The sequence below is a fragment of the Meriones unguiculatus genome, chromosome 6 (assembly GCF_030254825.1).
Source record: "Meriones unguiculatus strain TT.TT164.6M chromosome 6, Bangor_MerUng_6.1, whole genome shotgun sequence".
In the NCBI taxonomy this organism is placed as follows: Eukaryota; Metazoa; Chordata; class Mammalia; order Rodentia; family Muridae; genus Meriones; species Meriones unguiculatus.
The window spans coordinates 54471213-54492852 of NC_083354.1; the positions used below are offsets into that span (position 1 = coordinate 54471213).

Genomic DNA, 21640 nt, shown 5'->3' on the forward strand with positions numbered 1-21640 from the left:
ACACACATGCAGTCAAAGAAAATTATTTCTTTAAAGAAAATTCAAGCATAGTGGTTCATACCTATAATCTCCAAACCTGGGAGACTGAGGCAGGAGGACTAGCTCTGAGTTCAAAGTTATTCTGGGCTATAGAATGAAATCCTGTCTCACAGGAAAAATAAATAAACAAATAAAATCAATTAAAAAAACAAATAAATCATGAGCTAATGAGGTAGGTAAATGTACTTGCTGCTAAGCTTGACATCTTGAGTTTAAACCCTAGGGCCCACGTAAAAAAAGAGAAACCTGATTCCCAAAAGTTGTTCTTTGATCTCCATATACTCTTAGTTCATATACACTCATATATGTTCACACACACAGATACAAACAAATGTAAACAACCCCCACTCTCCGCAAAAATTCTAAAAGAAACAAAACAAAAAACAACAAAAAACCTTAAGTGAAGCAAGTAAGCAACGAACCAAACAAAAAACACAGAGCAAAATAGCTTCTCTGTTGTTTTTGGTCTAGATACAACTAGGCCTGTAGATTACTAAGTAAAGATTTTTAATCCCACCAATCTAAAACAAGTTACATATAATTTATTTTAAAAAATTAAGGAGTAAGGAGATGGCTCAAGCAGTAAAGTGCTTGCCTCCCAAGCTTGAGGACCTGAGTTCAATCCCCAGTATCCAACTGAAAAGGCAGGTGTGGCAGCATGTCTCTGTAATCCCTGTGCTGGGGAGCTGGAGACAGGAGGATCCAATACTTGTTGCTTAGCCAGTCTAGCCAAATTGCTAAGTTCCAGGTTCAGTGAGAGAACCTCTCAAGAAAATAAGGTACAGAATGATTGAGAAAGAGAGGCATCAACCTCTGGCCTATACTCATATACAAACACAAAGGGAAACATAAAGCATAATAACAATCTTTATTTATATTCTAAAAGATTAACATTCCACAGTATTTTTTCTTTGTATGTTTACAAAAAGAAATACTACAACTGAAAACTGTTCACTCAGTTGTCATATACATACATTATTTTCAGGGAAGTAAGAAAAGAGAGAATGCCAATGGGGATGGCATTTTAATGAAAAGAGACCGAAAAAGCAGACTTAAGGTCAAAATAGGGGTTCTTTATGTTTTATCTCTGGCTGGGCAGCTGATGGCTATAAGAGGCCAAGCTATAGTTTACTGCTGGGAATAGAGACATGGATAATGAAAACAAAATACACAAAAATTTAAAACAGAAATTGTCAGGAAATAAAGTACAGAAATATACTAGAAAAACAAAAAATACAAAACTGTAGTAGAAGGAAAGGGAATAAGCACCTGCTTCACGTGGAGAATGATATGATCAATGCAGACAGATGCTCAGCAAGCTGGGTGTTGCTCATTAATTATTAATTTCATTTTGAGACTGCGACTTGTTATGTTGCTGGTCTTGAACTCATGAGCTCAACCAAGACCCTTCCACCTTGGCCTCCTAAGTTGCTGGGGCTACAGACTTGAACTACTATACCCAGCTTATTAAATAATTGATATTTAATAGTTGATAGTTAATTGATTACTGTCACAAAATATTAATTCTCACAGATATTCAAAGCCTTTGTGTGTGTGTATGTGTGTATGAGAATTCCTTTATTGTTGAGAAACATTACCAAATAACATTACCTTGTACAACATCGTTCTATGGCAGGGAACTTTTCTGGCCATGGAGAGGAGTAGGTGAACTCGGTGTCTTTATCATACCAGCACATTAGGCATTCACTGTGTTGGTTTCTTTTCCTCTCTTCCTTTTTGAGGGAGTGGTTACATGTCTCCATGGCTTCCAATAATCGCTTCTGATGTAAACAATAGTTAAAGATTGAAATTAAAAAAGACTCCCATAATCTCAGCATACAGAAAGGTGTTTTCGCCTCTGTATACCACCAGGCTTCGAAAAAAATAAAATCTTGGGATGATGTTGGCTCAGTAGGTAAGGGCAGTTGTTGCCTGTCTCATGACCTAAATTCCATCCTGTGGACACGTATGATGGAGGGAGGAAATCAATTCTCACAGGTTGTCCCCTGTCCTGTACCTGTGCAGCATGTCATGAACGAGTGTACACACATGTGCACACACATAGAACATACACAGAAAATGAGATTAAATCAAAATGAGAGTTCAGTAGGCACATATCAAGTTATGCACCAGCCTGTCTCAAAACATAAAAAACAAAGCAAAAGGGTCCAGAGAGCAGAAACTACCAAGGCAAGAAGGCAAACTAGAAGCTGACTTAGAAGAGAAAGTGGACTCTATCCAAAGACAGAAAGAGAGAACTCAAAAGACAGGTCATGAACTGAAAAGACGTATGTGCAGCTGGCAAATGGCTGTGAAGAGGCAAAACTAAGAATTCATGAAATAAAAGAAACTGACATAAAAACTAAAGGCACAGACCATCTGTTCAATGAAATTATCCCAGAGTATTTTCCATTTCTAGAGAAAGAGATGAACATCTAAATATAAGGGGCATTTAATTTTTATTTATTCACTGCTTTATTGATTGGTGCACACACAGGTACACTTGCCTGTGTGAGAGGTTAACATCGAGTGTGTTTTCCTCTATCACTCTCTGTGTCACTGTTTATTTTCAGTTTACTTAGTTTATGTGAATCAGTGTTCTGCTTGCATATAAATTTGTTCATCATGTATGTGCCTATTGCTGGCAGGGGCCAGAGGAGGGCATTGTATCTCATGACTGGAGTTACAGACGGTTATGAGCAGTCATATGGTGCTTGAACTAAACTCAAGTTTCTTGGAATAGCTTCAGAGCTCTTAACTGCTAAGCCATCTCTCTATCCCATTCATGTATATGAATGCATATATGCCATGGCACATGTGTGAGGATCAGATGAAAAAAAAGTAGGAAAGAATCCATGATACAACACAGAAAACCAGCAAAACTCTAACATTAATGGAGAAGAAAAAAAAAAAGGAGAACAAAACCTGATCCAACCAACTTGAACTAGATTAAACAAACAAAAAATCCCCACCACTACCACCAACAACAAAAATATCAACCCTCTTTCAATAATAATCTTAAATGTCAATGCCCTCAAAGCACAAAACAAACAAACAAAAAAAAAAAAAGAAGAAGAAGAAAAAGAAAAAGATGCAGACTATCGCTGACCGGACTGAAAAACAGGAGCCAACTGTTTATTGTCTCCAAGAAACATCTCAATGGCAAAGGCATCCACATACTGAGATCAGAAGGCCTGCAAGTCAATCTATCAAGTGAATAGAAAAAAAAAAAAAGCTGATGCAGATAATCTCATATTTGAAAGAGTAGACTTCAAACAAAAATTACCTAGAAAAGATAAAAAGACCAATAAAGATGACAGATGATATAATGATTGAGACACATGCGCTAAATGTTGCAGCTCTCAATTTTATAAATACCAATAGGCATAAGAAATCTCATAGGTCTTAATAAAATCACTATGATGGCTATTTTTGGTTGTCAACTTGATTACATCTGGAATGAACCACAGTCTAGGAATGCAGGGCACACCTGTGAGAGATTATCTTTGCTTGGGTAAATCCACTTCTAGACCAGACCTTTGAGGTAGGAAGACACACATCTTTGATCTGGATCTTGAGAAGGGAAGACACACTTTAATCTGGGCCACACCTTCTGCTGGAAGCCTAAATAAGGACAGGAAAGAAGAAAGCTTTTGCCCTCTGCCTGCATGTCCACACCTTGGTAGCTCAACCATTCCTTCAGTGGCACTGGAGCCTATTTCTTCGGGATTCTAGCATATACAGAAGACCAACTGAGACAACCTGCCTTGTGGGACTAAGCAACTACTGGATTCTTAGACTTTTCGTTTCACAACCAGTCACTGTTGGATTAGCTGGACTGTAGCCTGTTAAGCCATTCCAATAAATCCTAGTATATACATTTATACATACATATCCTCACATATGTATATGTGCATCTACATATATAAAAATCTTTCATAAAATATAAAAATGTTATATATCTCCTTTATATATACTCATTCACTCATTTTATAAGTCTTCATACATAAGTATGTGTATGTATATAAATATATATATGAATAAATTCTATTCTATAAATTCTCTTACTCCAGAGAATTTTAATACAGATTACTTTCATATTGCACTCTCATTCACACAAAAATTAATAGAAAAACTTCAGAGTTAAACTTATATCACAGACCAAATAGATTTATGAGGTACCTATCTACAAAAAATATCAAATATATATTCTTCTCAGGAGCCCATGTAACCGTGTCTAAAACAGACCACATTCTAGGACACAAATTATGTCTTCACATATACAAACGAATCAAGGTATGTGGTACACCCCAGCAAATACAGCATTTGGGAGGCAAAGGCTAGTAGGTCAGTTTAAGGTCATTCTGAACTACACAGCAAATCAAGACAAGCCTGGATTATGAGACTGTCTCAAAAAACTATAAAAAAGTGAATCAAAAGAATTCCTTGTATCTTATCAGATCATAGTGGAATAATAACAGACCTCAATAGCAGAGAGAAACTATGAAAACCACAAAATACATGAAAACTGAATAATACACAGTTGCATAAAGGGGGTGATTTAAGAAATCATGAAGGAAATGTAAAAGTTTCTGGAATCTATTGAAAATGAAAGCATAGCATACTACAGCTAAGAGTTATAAAATGAACAAGTATGAGTGCTTAAAGAAAAAAAAATCAGTGAATTCAAATAAAGAATCAAATAATATACCTCAAGGCTTTAGAAATGAAACAATAAAACCTATCACCAAATAGTAGATGGCTACTACTATTTGGGACTTTCTACTAATAGGACTTTCTGAATGGACCCCAGAAATGGAGGATATAATCCTAATAATTCAAAACCAAGATTGAGTGGAATTAAGAAGTTTTTAACAGTAAAACAAAACAATCTGCAAAATGAAGAGACAGCCTATAAAATAGAAGAGAATCTTTGCTATCTATACATCTGATAGGGGATTAATATCTAGAATCTATAGTGAATCTCAATTAAAGAGAGAAAATCATTTAATGAGTAGTAGGCAAATAAACTACACAAACAGTTCTCAAAAGGAAAAAGAGATACCTAATATATAAAAAAAGTTCAACATTCTTAGCCTTCAAGGAAATAGAAATGAAAAGAACTCTTAGTCTATCTCACACCAATTAGAATGACCATCATCACAATAACAAATGACAGGAGCAGAGAGATACCTTAGTTGGAAAAGCAAAAAGAAAACCATCAAGACCTCAGTTTGATTCCTAGCTTGCCCATGTAAAAGGCTGGGCATGGTGGTCATGTGCACACTTGCACTCTTAATGTGCTCAGGAGATGGAGACAGGAAGGTTTTTAAGAAGCAGGCTCCAAAAACAAGGAGGATGGTGTCTGAAGAATAAAACCTAGTATTATCTTTGCCCTCCCAAATAAAAAGATGGTGTTTATATGTAACTATTTCATATACTGACCTCATCAATGAAGGGTATTAATACCACAGCTTCCCATTCCTGTTGTTTCCCATTTAGATCAGTTTTAAAATCAGGTGGATAATATTCTATAATTGGCGAGTCTTCGCTGGTCATCAAGTGCTGTGAAAATATAAATGGGAAATCTGAGATATAAAAGACAATATTAATACAATTTTTCATTAATATACTAGGACATTTCCTTACCCTCCTAGGTGGCAACAATGTATTTAGCAGAGTATAGTTCCCAACTACATTTTTCTTTCTGAGACAGCACCTCCCTGGTCTTGAAGTTAAGACCTGCCTAGTCTCAGGCTCCAGTGTTAGGATTACAAGCCCATGACAGCCTGTTCAGCAAACTGTAAGCATTTCAACTGTATTGTTACTCAGTTCTTTCCTGTTCAACCTAGTCATGTAGCAAAATTACCTTTACTGTGAGTTACTTCTCTCTCTTGCTCAACCGTGTTAAGACAAATCTAAGTAGGCCAGGTTGGCCTTGAATTTAAGATCCTCCTGCCTCAACCTCAAGAATGAACTTAGAGGTACGTACCACCACACTCTAACTACTAGTAGTTTTAATTCATTTCTCCTTAGGCTCTCTTTATGAATTTGTATGTGTGTGCCCATGTGTAAGGATGCACATGTTCATGTGTGTCTACGGAGGACAACTTATGAGAGTCAGTTCTCTCCTTGCACTATGTGGACACTGGGGATTGAAGTTACCAGGAATGGCAGTGCCTAGCTTTACTTGCTAAGATTCTTGCCAGCCCCATTTTAATTTTTCTATTGTCTTTTCATTCTCTAAGATCTACTACCTAAATTCTATTTTCTTATTTCCAAGTTCAGTTCAGTTCCTTTCACATACTTCCTAACAGTTCTCCCTTCAACCTTAAATAATTTACTCCCATCCCTTAATCAACTGATTCTAGTAAAATGGCTATTGGCATCAAAGATCATCTAAAAAGGAAAAAAGTAAAATTCAAGACCCACAATAACATTAATAGGAGTCTGATAATAGATTTTTATTATGTTTTTATAAGAGGTACACAAAAAAAGCATATCAGTGTGTTATGCAAAAAAGCATTAGGAAATAAAAAAGGAAGATAATAAAATTAAAAACAAAGTAGCATATCCCTAAAAGTGATAACCTAAAATTTAATTGCTATTGCATGAACATTAAACAAATGTGATTATAACATACTTATTGGCTAACAGGGGTAAACTATCAAAGCCTAGTGTAGCTGAAGGAAAAAACAAAAGACATCGAAGATACTTAAGAAAGGGAGTCTGGGGCCAGGATCAGGTAAAGGGCAGGGCACAGGGAGAGAGGCAGGCGTGGATATAACGATGTTAAAGGAGCAAAGGCTGTGTGTGTGCGAGCCAGGTACAGAATTAGAGGTACCGATACAGATGCTGGAAAAAGCAAACGGTGATTACGTTTATAATCTGCTCAGTGTGCTTAGCGTGACTTTGGAGACCCTGTCTTGGTATGAAATATGTTAATAAGAGGGAAATCCTGCAATTTGATAAATGTAATGCTTAGAAATATAAATAAATCCTGAGGTAATACTGGCTTAAGATAATAACTCATTAGAATTGTCCTCACTGTAACAGGACTTAACAGGAATTATCCTTTAAATATGCAGAAAGAGATGGCATCTGATTTTACCTGTTTTAGGTTAATTTCTTCAAGCAGAAATAAAGATGTACTTAAAGTGTTGAAATGACAAAAATAGGTACTGAAAAGTTTGTAGAGTTTGCATCAAAAAAAAAAAAAAAAAAAAAAAAGCCAACCAACCAACCAAGCAAAACATTTCACTTGGAAGTGTAAGGAAGTACATGTTAATTATGAATTACTTGTTTACTCATACTGCTGAAGTGTTTGCCTTGGTTTTGATCTTGCTCATTCTTACACAAACCTGTAATTAATTGTCTTTGTGTAATGACCATTACCTAGTGTCATCTACACTGTTTTCTAGAATGGCTCTGGTTTTACTTTTTATCCAGGAACTTTTCTTGTTTGTGCTGAAGGCTGTCTCTGGACCTGTGCATGCTTAGCACACATTCTACCACTAAGCTACACCCCAGGCCGCAGGAATTCATTTACTTGTGACAGACCAGCTAGGACCCAAGTTTCTGAAGTCCCCCTAACAAAAGGAATGTTTTATCTGCTTCATTCACTTTCCCTGTAAGGACTTTAACTGTGTCCAACTCCCCAACTAAAGAACGTCTTCAGTAAACCTAGCCACTATCTACTCTGACAGTTTTATTTTGTTTCAAACCAAATTAAATATTTTGTGTTCCAAAGTAAAAAAAAAAAAAAAAAAATTCAATTAAAAGTAAGGGAATTGTTTGCTAATGATTTGCTAAAAATGTTGCATTTAATTGAAAATAAAGTGCACAGGTTGGTGGTGGCGCACTCCTTTAATCCCAGCACACTCAGGAGGCAAAGGCACGGGGATCTCTGTGAGTGAGTATGAGGCCAGCCTGCTCTACAGAGTGAGTTCCAGGACAGTCAAGGCTACAGAGAAACCCTGTCTCAAAATACAAATAAACAACAACTGAAAATAAATACTGTGTAAGATAAAAATTTGTTTATTAAATTAATTTGGGTAGCAATGTTTCCAGGTTTATATGAAGAATTAAATACAATTGGAGAGGTGACTCAGTGGTTAAAAACACTATCTTCCCAGTACCCACATGGCAGCTCACAACTGTACATAACTCAGTTCCAGGAAATCCAATGTCCTCATTTGGCTTCTGAGGGCACCAGGGATACATGTAATGCATAGATATACATACATGCAGGCAAAACATCCATTCACATAAGATACATAAATCCTTAAAAAAAAAAACACTAAGAAAAATTATTCGATTCTAAAACCTACCTGGTAGCATGCAGGAAGCAAATTTTTGCTAGCTGATGGAAGCACAGCAAGAAGCTGCTCAAATGGCTTGAAGGGTTTCCCTAGTTCAAAATGGATTTTGAGTGTACTGATATTGCGGATATCAGATAAAAAGGGTGCATAATGATAGGGGTAATACCTGTGGAAAAAATGAGGTTTAAACTGAAAACTTTATGCAAAACAGTCAGTACTAAACATTTTCCTACATTTATTTAGCAACACACAGGAATAATTAAATACATATCCATGTGCTAGCACTTGAATATAAGAAATTATCACTTCTGTAAAGTTTAGCTTACATGGTAATAGTAAATATATTTTCTGATATATATTTTTTGACAGATGGGGATTTATAGACAGGGTTTCACCTAGGTAGCCAGGATTGGCCTCAAAAATCACAACTTTCTTAACTGTGTCTACACAGTGCCACCATGCACCAAGATGTTTCCTTTAATTCCCATATGTGAACCATGGATCTGCCAATCAATACACTGGACAGTAATGAGGTAGTCAGGTGATCTCAGTCTAGTCACTTGAACCTGAGTCCTCTAAGCAAAGGCTGGGCACTCAGTATCCAGCTGACTACTGAGATCAAAGCTCTAATCAGCTCCTAAGAAAAGAGAACAGTGAGTCTGGACTCATATAACCATCAGCAGTCCACTCTCATCTTTCAGTCAGTGCACACATCAATGTAGTTGTGATAAAGATTAAGCCAATCAACCACACACATTTGGTTCATTCTATTTTTCCATCTTTAACTATAGGCAAAATTTAATAAGGCTTTGAACATAAAATTAAAAACATTTCTATATGCTCTAGGTGTTTAAATCACGGGGCACAGAGAGACAGAGACTCAGGATATAGAGAGAGAAAGGAAAAGAGAGAAAGACTAAATTCTTTTAAAATGACATTTTATTAGTTTTTGGTTTGGGAATTTATGTGCACAACTGTGGAGTCAGAAGACAACTGTGGGAGTCAGCTCTCTCTATCATGTGGGCCCTAGGGACTGAAGTCAGGTTGCCAGGCTTGGTGGCAAGTGCCTTTACCTGCTTAGCCAACTGGGCTGCCTGAGACTTTCACATTCCATACTTACGGCACATAGCTCAAACAGATAAGAAAGTTTAGACACCAGAACAGCATATGAAATAATACAAAATATACTGTCATTCAAAGAAGATAGGCTTGACCTGACTTTTGCACAATCTTGGGACAATTACTTAAGTTTTCTGAGTTTTAATTTCATCTGTAGCAAGTAGAAAACACTGTTTAAGCATATGAAAATGTTTTTGAAATACCTGATTTTACTGCTTGGTACTTAAAAACAACAACAACAACAACTGACACTTAGCTTTTTTTAAAAATAAGAAATAAGAATATTTAAATTTAGATTGCTCTTGAGAGGCCCTGAGAATGTAACACTCTGTAAGAATTTCTTTTCAGAGCTGGCTAATAATTGAATTAATACCTTACGCCACCTTATTTTCCATTTTTTGAGCTTCTTGATGGTGCTCTAAAAGGGAGTCTACCATAAGTACTTTGAAGACAAACGAAGAAGCTGTAATTATAATAGTCTTTACTGTATGCATTGTGATTTGGGTTTATGTTTTGCTTCCTTCCTTTTTCTTTTTTTTGTGTTTTTGAAGGTAAGGTCTTGCTCTGCAGTATAGCTGACCTTGAACTTGTGGTGATCCTGCTACCTTAAGATTACAGATATGAGCTGCCACATCTGGACATTATTTTTCTGTTTCAGTGAATGAGTAGATGTAATCTGCTAGGATCGGAAGTATTACAGTTTTGAAATGAAGCAGTTCTGACATGAAGTATGGCCGCCATAATACTCATGCACACTTGGTTCACACCTGGTGTGCTATTTGGGAGGTTCTGGAAACTTTAGGAGGTGGGAGTAGCTAGATCTGGGCCACTGGGACATGTCCCCAGGGGCTGTATCTTGTCTTAGGCCTTCTTCTAGCTTTCTTTCTACTTCCTGGTCACAATGAGGCAACAACTTTGCTCCTCTATTCCACACTGCCACAATGCTTTCTTTCACCATGCCTAAAGAGAATGGAGCTGGCTGAGCATAAAGTGAAGCCTGCAACCATGAGTCAAAATAATCTTTCTTCTTTTAAGTTGTTCTGTCAGGAAATTTGTCAGTGACAAAATTTGACCACTACAGAAAACATTGGAGAAATTATTATTTTTAGTAAATCAAGTAAAGCTTTTCTTTCACTGTTTCAGCCACACATTTAAGTAAGTTGTTCTTCAGAAATTATTCCTGCTAAGGAGAACTGTTTCTGAGTATACAAAAATGTAGAGAATATTACAAATACCCTTAAGTAACTAACACTCAGATTGAAAACAATTGTTAGGTCACTGTCATTCATAACAGATTCTTTAATTTTTAGTTTTCTGGTGATATTAGGAATCAAATCCCAGAATTCATCCATGCTAGATAAGTGCTCTCTTATGGAACTCTAACCTTGATTCTCTGCATTTCTTTCTGGTGCTCAAGACTGAACCTAGAGCCTCATCCAAGTGCTTTTTGCCAGCTACATCCCAGCCCATTTTGATTCAGATTAATAGAGAATTTTGTTTAACAAAGGCTAGGGCTATAAATATCTTTCTCAATCAATGCAGATGCTGAGACTTATGGGCAACCTTTGGGCAGAGTGCAGGGAATCTTATGAAAGAGGTGGGAAACAGTAAGATCTGGAGAGGACAGAAACTCTACAAGGAGAGCAACAGAATCAAAAAATATGAGCACAGGGGTCTTTCCTGAGACTGATACTCCAACCAAGGACCATGCATGGAGATAACCCAAGATCCCTGCACAGATGTAGCCCATGGCAGTTCAGTATCCAAGTGGGTTCTACTGTAATAGGAACAGGGATTGTCTCTGACATGAACTGATTGGCCTGCTCTTTAATTACTTCCCCCTGAGGGGGAAGCAGCATTACCAGGCCACAGAAGAAGACAATGTAGCCACTCCTGATGAGACCTAATTGACTAGGTTCAGAAGGAAGAAAAAGAAGACCTCCCCTATCAGTGGACTTGGAGAGGGGCATGCATGCAGACTGTGGAGGAAGAAAGGGATTGGGATGGGAGGGAGGGAACCACAGGGGGAATACAAAGTGAATAAAGTGTAATTAATAAAGAAAAAAGTCTTTAAAATATTTTCAAATAAAACGACTATTTTTTTTTTTTAATAAAAATTTAAATTCCTTGATTTTACCAGTGAAGACTCAGGAGTCAGATGCTGGGGTGAAAGCCTGCTGGCTTAGAGAGGCAATGAAAGTACCCAGCTGAGCTTCCTTCTCAGCCTATGTTCCAAAAGGAAACTCTCATTCTTCACACTGTCTCAAAACCCCCAAAACTCAATAACCTCACCTTTCCACTTCCTGTGTGTGTTTCTCTCCCTCTGACCCCCTGACTTCCTCTTACTCTTTATGTTGTTTTTTTTTTTCCCTATGCTCACTTCCTGTCACCTTGCTGCTTGCTCCATCTCTTGACCTATAGTTGATTTTATTTAATCCTGTCTTGGATTAAAGGTGTATGCTAGGGCTGAGACACACCGCAACTAGAAACAGGTTTTTCCAGTAAACAACACAATCTCAGGGTTCACGGTGTGATCAAATATCTTGCAACAACTATATTTAATTTAAATTTGACTATAAATATATGAAAAAATAAGTAGAAATAAAAGGAAAGAGATGTGTAAAGAGACTCTACTAGTAAGAATCATTATAAAATGAGATGCCTTTACCAGCTCCAGGATTGGACTCCATGATAGTAATAGTGTAAGATCCACTGTATAGCCTGAACATAACAGGCAGCTTGATCAGCCAGAAACTCACTGAAACAGAAAGGGGCATTTTTATTACAACACTGTTTTCTGAAGATAGGCCAATGTCTTCAGTGCATTTTTAATACTTAAAACTTATAAACAGAAAAATTCTACACTAATTTACAATTCTATCTTGTCACATGAAAGGCTGCTTTACACTTCCTAAACCAACTATCAATGCAGTTAAGGCTGCTGTGTATACTTAAGTCATCAGTATGTCATATTTTTGCCTAAAGTTATAAAGAGTCATCTAATGACCTTTCTACAAAGTGGCACTATCAGTCTCTTAATAGTGGGAGTGAGAATAAACCTGGGGCCTCTTAGAAATCTGGCAATAGCATCTACAACACCTTTAAAAAGCACTCTATTCTTCTGAACAAGATTCCTGCTAGTCTTTTATCTCAAGCCAAATTCCATTAAGATTTGGGTTAAACAAATTTTCAAATTGCCATAATAAAACAAGTAAAAAACAATGACTTAGAAATTTCTTATCTTTGTATTTCTGGTAGATATGCTTATATCTTTAAATTGTCTTATTATCAACTTGTTTTTTTGTGTTTGTGTGCATGCTATGGTACTTGTGCGGAGGTCATGAGATAACTTTCAGGAGCTGGTTCTCTTGGTAGGCATGCTTTTAAACATGGAATATATTACCTTTGTTTTTTTTAATAAGTATTTCCTAGCTTAGTGGGTAGCATTTGCTGTATTACCTAAGGACCCAGGTTTGCTAGGAACCTGGATAATTAAGAAAACCATTCTTAAGTGAATAAATTATAATAAAAAATAATTAACTTCTGAAAGAAAGAAATTCTTTTCACCTTCCAGCAATCACTAGTCATTTTGGTACACTCCTTTTCCATCGCTGCTGAGATGAGGCTGTGCTCTTGTGCCCAGTGAATTTCTGGGCTCCAGTGAGCCTGTGGACTCAGCTTCCCAAATAGCTCAGAGTAGCCATGTACTACCACCCCAGAACTAGTCTTCCTTGTTCACTCAATTTAAAAAAGTATCAATAATGTGTGTTCTATAAATACGTGATTTTGTTTGTCTTTAAAAAGCACCTCTCTGAGTTGCTGGGAACTTTTTGTAATCACCATTTAATAGTTGTGCAGATTCTGGAGATAAAGAGAGGAGAGACGTGAGCCAGAGGTTTAGTACAGTCTCCTTTTTTTAAAGACAAGATCTTGCTACAATGCTGAGCTGGGCATTTACATGGGTGCTAGGGGTGAAGAACCTGGGTCCTCAGGTAGTGCAGCAAATGCTACCCAATAAGCCATCTCCCTAGTTCATCTACTCAGCAATTTTTATCATAGCAATAGAACACATGCCAGAATAACTATCATAAAAAGCACAATTTACAAAACCAAAAAATCTCCCACTACTTCATCAAAATCAAGTTGTTTTCTGAAGAACCGAAAAAAATCTACTTTTCTACTGCAAAACAAAACTGTTAGCAAAGCATACTCAGATACTACATCGACTCCCATCTTCGTCATGTAGTATGTTCTTTTATATTGTCTAAATTCAGTTTCAAACAGATCATCTTCTTCAGTCTCATCTTCAAAATTATCTGTGAGAAAAATCAGAAAGCTGTGACTGATAACTGTGAATACTGTTTTTACCTAGTGTTGTGATCAATGCATACAAAACTGGTGCTTATCAACTATCATGGGACTCTACCCCATTCAATATTGTGGGTTAGCACTAATAGAGGAGAGTCATGACAACTACTATGTCAACAAAAGAACACTAAACAGAGCGTGTACTCACCTCTAGAAGCCACTCCTCCACCCTCACTTTTGTCTAAAGCAGCCCAACTTAAGGAATTCTCCTGGCCCTATAAAAGTTATAAATCATTATAAGATGAACTGTAAGATATGTTTCCAAGTCAGACATGTAAAAGTGAGATTAGAAAAATACCAAATATAACTGAAATAATCTTTAAAGGATTCTCTGTACCAGCTTACTTAAGAAAAAATAAGATTAAAAACAAAAACTGGAATAGTGTATGTTTTTTTCGTTATCAATTGTTTTCTAAAGTTATACATTTTTATTATCTAGAACTCCGATAATGATTCCCATTAAAGTTAAAGTATATTTAATTACATATGTACCAAGACCAAGAATATCTAAAAATTATATTACAATACAAACAAAAATGAAATAATTTTACCATTTATCAATTTAACATTGCTAGACAGCAAAATTTGAGTTAGTACTAATACAATCTATTTGTTTAAGCTTGGAGTTAATGAGTGCTGTCTGAATCTCTGAATCTTGTTATTCTTAAAACTGTTCTTCCAACCTACTATCTTTCATGTTCTGCCCACTTGCTTGATTCATTCATTATTCGTTCATTCATTTATTTTAGATCTTAATCCTTTCTTGTTTTTCATTCCCTAGCTACTGACAGTGAATCCCATTAGTTTTTCTTCATGTAACCCAGGCCTCTACTAGCTTTGTGCTCAGGGGTCATGACTGTGTATATTTCTATATTTAAATCCTGGAAGACTGGTGAAGTTTAAGGATCATGTTAAGGTGGAGGAGCTATGAGTTATTTACATATACATGTAGGTTTTATGAATACAGGTTCCCTCCAAAGTTGCAAAGTTTCTTCTTTCTTTCCTTTTCCTTTCTTTCTATTTGAGATAACCTTACTGTATAGCCCAGGCCTGACCTGAAGTTCAAGATCCTTAAATCTCTGCATTTTAAGTAGGATTTATAGTACCATCATACCCGGAACAAAGCTTGTTTTCTTAGGAGAAATCCATGTGGTGGGATCAGACTTATCACTGCTCAGTTCCACTGAAAGAGCATTCATAGTGTTAGGCTGGGGAGACAGCTTGGGGATAAAGCACCTGATGCCAAATGTAAGACTGGAGTTAGATCTCCAGCACCCATGTAGAAAGCCAGACAGCTGTGGTGGCTGCTTGTAATCCAGCACTTGGGAGGCAGACATGGGGATACCCTGAGCAAGGTCGCTAGCAAACCAGCTAGAATTGGTGAGCTATGGGTCGGCTGTGGTTCACCTGCTTCAAAACAGTAAAGAGCAACTGAAGATGACAACTTCAGGTCTCCACATGTGCCTACACACACATGCACTCACACATATAGATACATACATACACCATATGCATAAATGTTCAAAAGAGAAATGAGAAAAAAATTTAGGAAAACTGTGCCAGAAAAAAAAAAATCAGGATATTTACATTTCCTAGGGGAAAACTTATTTGTCTTGAGCCTAAATACATCCAGGATCTCATCATTATAAATAAGCTGAAAAAAATTTGAGGTTTCTTTTTCAAACTAACACAAACAAGACACTGTAATTAGAGATGTTTTAAAGAACACTAGAATATTCTCACTGAGCCTATCATTTATTAAGAAGAAATATTTACTAGACATTGTACTGTTTTAAAAAGATTTATTCATTTATTTTGTTTTTTTTTTTTTTGAGACAGGGTAGCCTTGGCTGTCCTCGAACTCACAAAGATCTGCCTGCTTCTGCCTCCCTGAGTGCAGGATTACAAGAGCGTGTCACCACGCCTGGTTGACTTACTTTTATTTTATGTGTATGAATGTTCAGCCTCCATGTATTTAAGTATACTGCATGTATGCCTGATGCCTGGGGAGGCCAGAAGAGGGTGCTGGATCCCTTAGAATTGGAGTTACAGATGGTTGTGAGACATACATGTGTGCTGGGAACCAAACTTGAGTCCTTTGCAAGAGTAGCAAGTGCTCTTAATCACTGAGCCATCTCCCAAGTGCCTAGAGATTATTCTACTCATCATTCTTAATTAGTCCACTGCTGGCCTAGTGTCACAAAAGTAAATGCTGTAACTATATTTAATGAGCTAATTCAATATCACCGTGTAACACACTCATAAATCCCACCACTTAAGAGATGAAGGCAGAAGATCAGGAGTTCAAGGCCAGTCTTGGCTACATGAGACCTGGTCTCAAATAAACAAGCAAGTAAACAAACAATCTCCTAAGGCCCCAAATAAGTATAAACTAGTCCAGTGGTCTGCTGCTTTCAAGTAACGTGACTGAAATAATTTAAAAGTTAATTTATTGGCATCCTTAATTTTTTAAAAATCTTATATATATATATAAGTTTTGTCTGAATGTATGCATGTATACTACATGCATCCTGGCATCAACCAGGAGAGGGTGGAAGCTCCCCTGAAATTGGAGTTGCTGTTGTAAGCTGCCATATGGGGGCTTGGAACTGAACCTGGAGCCTCAGCAAGTGCTCTTGACTTCTGAGCTCCGTTTATTAGCTTCTTAATAGAGAAAACATAATGCTATTTCCTAGCGAGGAAAATAAGAAACTTGTCTTTCCTTAAAGACATATTTATGATATGAGAAAAACACAGAGACAGAAACAAGAATATTTTAGACGCTCATAAAAAAGAAATGAAAGTGAAACAACCGCCTGAAACCTAAGGAAAATGAGAAACAAGAAACAGTTTTACTGTTACAGTTTTTAAAGGAAAAAAAAAGACACTAGAAACTGATCACCTTTAATTTTCTCTTCTCCTTGCAGTTCTTAGCTTCTTCTGCTGCCACACCTGCTGCTTCATTGAGATACTTGTTACCAACTTTGCTCTCAAACCACTTGAGGTCCACAAAGACTTCACTGAAGTGCTCTCGATCAAACTGAACAAAAATAAATTTTAAAATGATTTAAACAGGTCCAAAAGAATAAAACCTAAATTTCTAACAGAAACTATTTATGGGGTACAGAAAACTGAATAAATGTTTATATATACACACATACATAATGTCATTAACTCTGAAAGTTAAACATAAGTAACTGAAAATGAAATAATTCAAGTGAAACTATACAGAATGAACAATTAGAACAAAGCAACAAAAGTTTTTTTCTGATATTAACTAAATAATTAATGAACATTCACAGTGACCCTGGGCGGGGGTTGGGGAGAACCTTGTGGTTACTTACATCTGATAGTTTCACAAGGTATTTCTCAAATCGAGGTAAGTTGAGATGTCCACCTTCATTAAGATAACCTAAAATGAACCAAATCTAAACTTGTAGTATAAACTGACAATATTTTAAAAACAGCTGTATAAAATTCTTTCCACAAACTACTGAACCATTCTTCCAATGAAGAAAACCTAATTGTTTTGCTATCTATAAACCAACTTCAGTTTCTATAACCTCTATATTATTGTATTTCAGGCACTGAAGTAAAATACTAGAAATTCCAGGTTACATAATAATAATGCTTCCACATTTCCAACCATATCTGTAACAATGCTGTATGTATTACAGTCTATGTAATCATTTAACTTGACACATACATATGAGAAAAGATGTGGCTGGCTGAGGGGCGCACACCTGTGTTCTATTATTTGGGAAGCTGTGGCAGGAGGATTTGAATTTGAGGCCAGCCTGGGATACACAGTAAGACTTTGCCTCAAAAAGAAAAAGGAAGAAAAGAAATAATAATAATAATGTCCTGTAATTTTGAGAAAAATTTTTTTTGCCAACTTCCCATTTTTACTGTTCTGGTTTATAGTGAATACTTTTCATGTATATTTAGAACTGGATTTCTGTAATAAAATATGAACAGAATGAAGTGAACCCAATGAGGTCTGCTGGTTTTCCTGAGAAGTCAGAGTCAGTGAGGCTAGATACCTGACATGTACAGCCAGTTTCTTTAGTGACCACTGAAAATGACAACCTCAAGTGCCTTTGCAGTCATGCATGCAGTAATCTAATACGCAGAGGATACTAAATGACCAGTAAAATGCTCTTACCTCCAAGTTCTGGTAAGATAGCAATATACGTTCCATAAAGAAGAGGCAGTGCATCATGATTAATATGTAAATGAGGTAGATGAGGGATAAAATCATTGCCAACAAGAAATCCCATCAAAATCCAATCATCTATAATTTTTTCAATGTCATATTTAAATGTGATCTTTTCCTATGACAAAATGGAGAACAAAGTGTAATCCTACAGAAATTTCTGTAGATAAAAAACTGTGGTCCACGGATATATTAACACTTACTTTTAATGCTGAAAATTCATAATCAATATACTCTCTCATTAAAGACAAGTGTAGGAGGTGAAACGTCGTTTCTTCTGGTGCACAGACCCTGTAATTAGTCAAGTGATCAAAACAGAGTGGCCCAGCTTCAAAAATGCAGCAACAATTAAGTAAAAATTGTCCTTAAGAGATAAATCTGATATTTAGAGCAAGTAACTTATATAATTATATGAGAATTCCATCCTAATGGATGAAACATGATGTTCAAAATAACAGGTTTACATTATACTTTTGATGAATGAACTCAAGAAATTGTAAGGTCTAATATACAATACATGTAAGAAACTAGTGTGGTCCTGCCCACTTATTTTGCTGGTCATTGCAGGAAGTGTATAAATTAGTGAGGGTGTGTGTGTATGTATGTGTGCATGTATAATTTTAAATTTATGCAATATAGTTTATTTCCTGCATTGGCTAGGACTACATATTGGCTTATACTCCAAGCTTAGCTATAAAGAAGACTATTAGAAGATAGTAACATATCTAAATAGATAACATATAAGCAAGATTTATGGCAAGAATATAAGGGCAGTTCAACATACGAAAACAAATATAACACATGAATTGAATGAAGAAAGACATTTTCCAAGATAATTCTTTAGAAAAGCATTTTACAGTATCAAATAATCTCCCATGATAACACCTGAAATTCAAGTACTCAGGAGAGAGACAGAAGGGTAATGAGTTTGAGGCCAGCCCAGCCTACATAGTGTTCTAAGCTAGCTTGGCCTATTGGCCTATAGAAAGAAACTGTCAAAATTAGAGAGAGTGGGCTAGCAAGAGGCTTGGTGGTCAAAAATGCTTATTTGCCCGAGTTTGATCTCCAGAGGCCACATGGCACAAGGAGAGTCCCAGCTCCACACATGCTATGGCATTGCATATATGTGTGCATACACATTCTCTCTCTCTCGATCTCTCTCTCAAACAAACATACACACACACACACACACACACACACACACAATGTAAAACACATTCTCAAAAAAGAGAATAAGAGCTATAGAGATAATATCTTTAATATGACAAAGAACATTTATGAAAACACATAATAAACATTATAGAGTGAAACATTACTCCTAAGACCAGGAATAAGACAAGGATACCTACTTTACCACAGCTATTCAACACACCATAGCTATTCAACACTGTTCTTTAACTCCTAGCCAGGGCAATGAGGCAGGAAAGATAAAGAGATGGAATTAAAATTGGAAAGGGATAAGTACAACTTTATCTGTTTTCAGATGGTGTGAGTCTACATACAGAAAACTCCATAGACTACATAAAAACATATTAGTGATAATAAACCAATACTGTATCTGCAGGGAACCAGATAGGCAGTATTTCTGTACACCATCAAAGGACAAACCAAAAGGAAATTAGGAAAATTATTCCAGGAGCAAGATATTCAGCTCAGTGGCTAAGAGCCCTGGCTGCTTTTCTGGAAGACCTGGGTTCAGTTCCCAGTACCCACACGGCGGTTCACGACCATCTGTAACTCCAGTTATGAGATCTGACATCCTTTTCTAGCCTGTGTGGGCACCACACATGCATGTGGTGTATATACCTATACGCAAGCAAAACACTCATGCACATAACATAAAATAAACCTCAGAAAACATGATTCCAAATAAAAATGATACCCAGAAGTTAATCCTTTGGGATAAACTTAACCAAAGAGTTAAACCAGGGAAACTACAAAATATTGCTGAAAGAAATTAAAAGGAGACACAAAACATATGCTCAAGGATTAGAAGACCCAATATCAAGATGCTTTTAAAATCTACAGATTTCTTAAATCTTTCTTAAAGCTATCCCTATCAAAATCCCAATGATGTTTTCCTACAAACAAAACAAAAACCAACAACAACAACAAAAAAAAATCTGTAAAAAAAAAAAAAATCAAGCTTTCAAAAGAATAAAGTTGGGGGTTCATTCTTCTTGATTTCAATGTTAATATCATTGAAATCTACACAAATACACCAGAAATGATATAAAGACAGGTATATTTGACCAAGGAATAGTGTAGAAAACACAAGAAATAAAACTCCGCATACATGAACAAATGACTCTCAACAAGGAACCAAGACTTTCAATAGGGAAAGGGCAGTTTTCTCAACAAATAGTGATAGGAAAACTGAATTTCTATATATGAAGAATGGAGATAGATTTATCTTAGGTTATTCAAATACTAATTCAGAATGGATTAATAATCCAACTGTGTCAGTAAAAACTATGTAACTCAATCTGAAGTATAATTCAGCAGCTCAGTGCTCACCACTGGGTTCCAGCCCATTCCTGCAAAATAACCAAAGTTCCAAATAGCAAAAACAAAACATAAACATAAACAAAACAACCTCTCTATAAAACTTTTAGAATAAAACATAGGGGTAACCTTTATGACATTAGATTTGGCAGAGCTTTCTTGGATGCTAAGACACTAAAAGCATAGGGAAAAAAAAAAAAAAAGACAGAGTGGACTTCACCAAAATAGGTATGTATGGATTAAGGGGAAATATTTGCACAACCCATGTGTTAAGGAATTACAAGACATGCTTTACTTTGTTCATTCTTTCAACGTAATTTACCTTTGTGTTTTTTTCCCACCAAACCGAACTTCTTCTCTTAAGAGAGAAAAATGCGCCTCATGACTAGTTAATCCAAGCATGATCTGTTGAAAATAATTACAAAATATTTCTATTCTAGCTCTGTTCATTCCATTAGATTTCCAACAGCAATTTAATAAAATTTTTATACAGAGAAGAATCTAAAAGTCAAAATGTAAAAATTAAAATAAAATATACAGCTATCAAAAACTAATCCAATGGCAGGATATGGTCAAGAGCTTCTTTTTTTAATTTTATGTTCATTAGTGTAAAGGTGTTGGGTCCTTTGGAATTGGGCTTTCTCATGGGTGCTGGGAATTGAACCCAGGTCCTTTGGGAGAGCAGACAGTGCCCTTAACTGCTGAGCCATCTCTCCAGTCTCAATGGCAGGATATGAGATAGAATCAAGTGAGTATACTTTTCTAGACTACATTTACCTTCCAGCCCATGAGCCTTGTAATTGACATTATGCCCCCCACTTTTCCTCCCCTAAATCACAAAACTTTCTTTGGATTTTCAAATATTCCTACTTCTTAATGGTGGAAATTAAAAGCAGCAACTTTTCCATGCTAAAAAAATATACAGATGTTTAGAGGTCAGGATAACATTAACATGAAAATTCATTCCAAAATGAAAAAGGCACTTTTTTCATCTATCCTACTTCCTCAAAAGAACTCAAAAGTGGGGTGAACATGTGAACCATTGGCAATACATACTGTTTATTTTAAAACA

The 21640-nt window shown here is 36.2% G+C and overlaps 1 protein-coding gene across 4 annotated transcripts in view; it reads right to left on the minus strand.

The window, feature by feature from the left end:
- Positions 1–21640, minus strand: part of Xrn1 (5'-3' exoribonuclease 1) — a 97122-nt gene that overhangs the window by 63680 nt on the left and 11802 nt on the right. For all 4 annotated transcript variants that reach the window (XM_060385500.1, XM_060385498.1, XM_060385499.1 and 1 more), the window contains exons 6-16: positions 20891–20973; positions 18267–18354; positions 18013–18181; positions 17192–17259; positions 16750–16887; positions 13996–14062; positions 13690–13795; positions 12148–12237; positions 8370–8526; positions 5485–5604; positions 1651–1820 (exon numbers count right to left, since the gene is read on the minus strand). In XM_060385500.1, coding sequence (XP_060241483.1) covers positions 1651–1820; positions 5485–5604; positions 8370–8526; positions 12148–12237; positions 13690–13795; positions 13996–14062; positions 16750–16887; positions 17192–17259; positions 18013–18181; positions 18267–18354; positions 20891–20973 — 1256 coding nt within the window. The remainder of the gene's footprint in view (positions 1–1650; positions 1821–5484; positions 5605–8369; positions 8527–12147; positions 12238–13689; positions 13796–13995; positions 14063–16749; positions 16888–17191; positions 17260–18012; positions 18182–18266; positions 18355–20890; positions 20974–21640) is intronic.